Genomic DNA, 4,558 nt, shown 5'->3' on the forward strand with positions numbered 1-4,558 from the left:
ATATATATTACAATATATATATATGGTAATTATTTATTAAGATTAAAAAGAAAGAAATTATATATTCATGAAGTTTAATACATAAGAGCATACACATGTAACTATTCTCTCGTGTTGAATAATTAATGAGTTTAGATAGACACTTATATAGGATTAGAATTATTAATTGCACAATGTACTTTTATATAAGACTACAAAATCATTCAAAATATGTTAGATTCATTTATATTTTGTATTAAGGCGATTTTGTTATTAATTATAGAGAAGAAATTTTTAATTGTTTTATTTTTAATAGAATAAAAATTAGATTTTTTTTCTTTAGGTAGAGAAGATATTATATATATATTATTGCAACACATTTGAGCATGATCAAAAGTAATATTTTATAGGAATATCAAGATTGTTCTTTTGTGAATCACTCTGTATATTTATGATATTTCTTTTTTATTTAAAAAGAAAAGAATATAAATAAGAAGAAAAAGAATACGTAACATTGTTGCAAGATAAAATGTATAATATTGTGTTAATATTACAATTAATTTATTATTAACATATCGAACAATGTAGGTTATTTTTTTTTTTACATAATAAAAGTTGTTTTTCTTTCTTCTGATGAATGAAATAATAAATAATTTTGTATTAACAAGATGTATATAAACAAAGTAAATTTTAGACGTGAACTAAATGGACAAAGCTATTAGATAATTGATCATCGAAGAAAATTTTAATAGAAAAACTTATCCAACCGTATTTAAATCATGTTAAATGTCGTTTGTCATACGTTTCAAATTAATGAACTGTGAATAAATATTATACACATGTGATAGACGCACGATAGATCGTACAACCGATAATTATATTATTCCTTGAATTTCCAATAAGGAATTACTGGAAGAATTAAAAAAAAAAAAACAATTTTTAAAAAAGAAGAAACAGTGACGTTGTAAATTGCTATAAACTTATAGTTTCTCTGACGAAGTTGTTATATAAATGATTCTGTATGTACTAAGGAATGTATTACGTTTGTTAATCAGAATGATCATGTTCTAATTTTGCAATAATCTATTACAAACTTAATAATAATAATATTAATTATTATTATTATTATTTTTTAAAGAATAATAAATAAATCAATAAATTGTTTGTGTGTGATAACAATTCGTAAAATTGTATCTTCTTCATTGTAGTGTCTGTAAACTTTTATACAAAGTATAAAAATATTCTTTTCAATATGATAACGAGTTACCAAAAGGAAAAAGAAAAAACACGAAATTTATTTGACGATAAGAGAAAGAGACAGAGGTATTATTATCATCATCGTCATGTCATGGTCAATGACATCAAATTATCACCAAAAAAATAGATATACTTTAATTGCGTAATTTAAATGCGAGTCATGTTTATCAAATGTATTATATTTCGAAGTATACAAAAATATTTTCTAACCAATAAACGTATCACACGATTGTCATCTCATCTCATTAAAATTTATTTGTTAATTTAATTCAATCCAAATCTATTTTTTTGTATTACTCATTTTTTAATTTCATCTCACCTGATAAACCACGCCCCTTTTCTCGCGTTTCTTAGTTTCCGCCTTGTTCTTCCAATCCATCTGAATAAAAAGTTGAATGAAAAATTTCACTGATCTCTCTCTAGTATATTCTTTTATAATAACAAATTTTTATTTAAAAATAATAATTAAAATAATTATACAAAATTTGAGAAATTTAATCTCACGATCTGTCGACAGACTTTAATGATTGTTTTATCAGCAATGTTTTTTAATTACAAATAATCGTCAAAAAATGATAAATACAACAATAATATATAATTACGAAAATTGAATACTTTTGTTCTATTTGTGGTAAACAAAAATTATATGCCAAAAATAGGAAAAACAATTCCATTAAAAATACATTATCTCGAAAATATATTTTAAACTTTAAATTGTATCGCAAAGATTGCAATTAAAAAAAAAAAAATAAAAAAGAAAAAAGAAACAACAATGTGTACCGACACTACTGAAAATAATATTAAATTTATTTTATGATGACAATGAATTTATTTATACGTATTTAAGATGCTATTAACCTATATAATTATTTTATTGCAAATTAATTATTCGGAATTATAAATATATTGAAATTGATTATATTATATGTTCTCGTAATGATTTTAATCGGTATGATCAGTCGATCGTTAATTATTATTAATTAATTGACTAGAATAATGAATAATAAATAAGATAAGATACCTTGATATCCGTTGGCACCATGTTTCCGTTCATGATGTGTTTTTCGAAAATCTTTCGTACTTTATTTTCAACTTTTAATCAATGACAATGATAAAAAAAGATCTACGCGTGTATGTATGCGTATGTATGTACTTATGTATAAAATAGGAAATGAAATTTGAAGAGACAAGATAAAATAAAAAAAAAAAAAAAGAAGAAGAAACAAAATAGGGAAGAATGAGTGAGAAAGAAACGATTAGATTTTATTTAATCACAATGATTTATAATCTTGAGTTATATGCAATGACAAAGTCTTATCTAAGAACTTCTTTATCATTCAAAATCACAAATACAAAAATAAATGCGAATATATAAACAGCAAAAATAAATAATAAATTAAAATATTTCAATTATTCTATCGTCAATTGTCTATTCGTTTAATCGATCAATAATCGATCGATATAATAATATCTCAACTTTTATGCTTGAAATCGGTGTCGTTCGTTTGAGAAAAATCAAATTTGAAAAAGTTGAAATGTTCGAGAAACATTACTACAATAATAACTACGTTTATTAACATAATGTTAAAATAAAAAATAATTTTGTTAGAGAACGGTCTATATATGGAAATAAATTAGAATAACAATTATTTTTCAAATTGGTTCAGTTCACCCTTTGAACTTTGATAATCGCGAATAATGTTATCACTCGTTATTTTCGTATTAATCATTATAATTAAAATTGATCGTTATGTTTAAAGAAAATATACTTTCTTTTCTTTTCTTTTTTTTTTCTTTATAAGTTATATAGTTCAACGATTATTATTTTCTAGTTTATTGATCACTATGTCACAGTAGATGTTAAAATTAAAAAATGTAATTGTCGATCGTTCACAAATGTAATTTGAAAATCGAATTCTTTAATCTTCTTTTTTTTCGTAACAAAGCTTTCGAAATCCTTATTTCGTTGGAACAAAAAAAAAAAAAGGTAAACTTGTAACAATGTTAAGTAAAAAAATAAATTTGAATACGAATACTTATGGTCGAGGAGTACTACTCAAAGATTCGTTATCGACTGAAAGCAATTCTGGTTTTATCTACTTCAACGACTTTTGTATTAAAACCAAGTTCCCCCATCATTATATCTTACGCACATTCTATGAACTGATCGTCTCTCGTTACGAGAAAAGTAAGAGAGGGATAGAGAGGAGTGAATAAATCCCTCCCACGAGAGGAGGAATGATATCAAGCATTAAAAAGAGAAAGAGAGAGAGTGAGAGAGAGAGAGATAAGTAAGTAATTATTATTTCTTCACATTTCTTCAGATAAACAAACATTCTTATATAAGAGATCTAATAGGTAATTAATAAAAGATGATGGAAACAATAAACGTACGATCAGAGAACAAAAGGGTTAATATTATTTTTGTATATATGTTTAATTAAGACTATTTAATATTTGTATGTTTTTATCTTTGTATTAATTATTAATCTTTTGGGACAAGAGAGAGAGAGAGAGAGAGAGAGAATGGTTATTAATAAATAAATAAATAAATATATTAATATTCATATACGCATTAAAAAATCGATAAATACATTTATTAGGTATACTTTATAGTGTCCCAAATTATTTTTTGATAGATATTAGGAAAGACTTTTAAAAAAAATAATATGTTAAATAATAAATATGATTATTTTATAGCATACGAATATATATATATATTTAGTTTATCTTAAAAGATAAAAATTTAAAAAATAACAATACCTTGATTTTAAATAATTCCTCAATATGTCATCATCGATATTTTTATGAAATATCGTAAACAACATTTGTTTCTTGCATGAGTGGATGTATATGGCCTTAGAAAGTCTTACATTAGATGGATTAAAAGTGTTACTAATAATTGTGACTTAGAAAAATTTCATCTTTGCACACTTGTCTAAGAGGATCAAATAGGATCAAATTCATTAAACAATGAGATACTTCCTGAAATCTCAATGTTCTTCAATCATCAAACAATAATCGTATGCAAATTACATAAATAGTTTCATGTGCTTGGATTTAAATATATTTCGATTAAATATGAATATTTATTTTTAATAAAATATTTAATATTTGTGCGTATATCGATTTATCAAATATTCAAATTAATCAATTATATAAAAAAAATTATGTAAAAAATAATCTCTCGACCTATCCATTAAATACTGACCTTTCTTTAAATTTTTTCACCGCAAATAAGTTGACACAGAACCTCAACAGCAGAAAGAAAGAAATATATGCTTTTAATGCACCACTTAATTGCTAGAATCTATCCGTTCGC

The 4,558-nt window shown here is 23.6% G+C and overlaps 1 protein-coding gene across 1 annotated transcript in view; it reads right to left on the reverse strand.

Moving 5' to 3' along the window:
- LOC106793920 (facilitated trehalose transporter Tret1-2 homolog) overlaps positions 1–1,472 on the reverse strand; it is a 3,705-nt gene extending 2,233 nt beyond the window's left edge. Inside the window, exon 1 of the mRNA XM_014761211.1 lies at positions 1,464–1,472. Coding sequence (XP_014616697.1) covers positions 1,464–1,472 — 9 coding nt within the window. The remainder of the gene's footprint in view (positions 1–1,463) is intronic.
- Between the last annotated feature and the right edge of the window lie 3,086 nt (positions 1,473–4,558).

Source organism: Polistes canadensis, unplaced genomic scaffold (genome assembly GCF_001313835.1).
Source record: "Polistes canadensis isolate GaletaPanama2010 unplaced genomic scaffold, ASM131383v1 scaffold_21, whole genome shotgun sequence".
Classification (NCBI taxonomy): Eukaryota; Metazoa; Arthropoda; class Insecta; order Hymenoptera; family Vespidae; genus Polistes; species Polistes canadensis.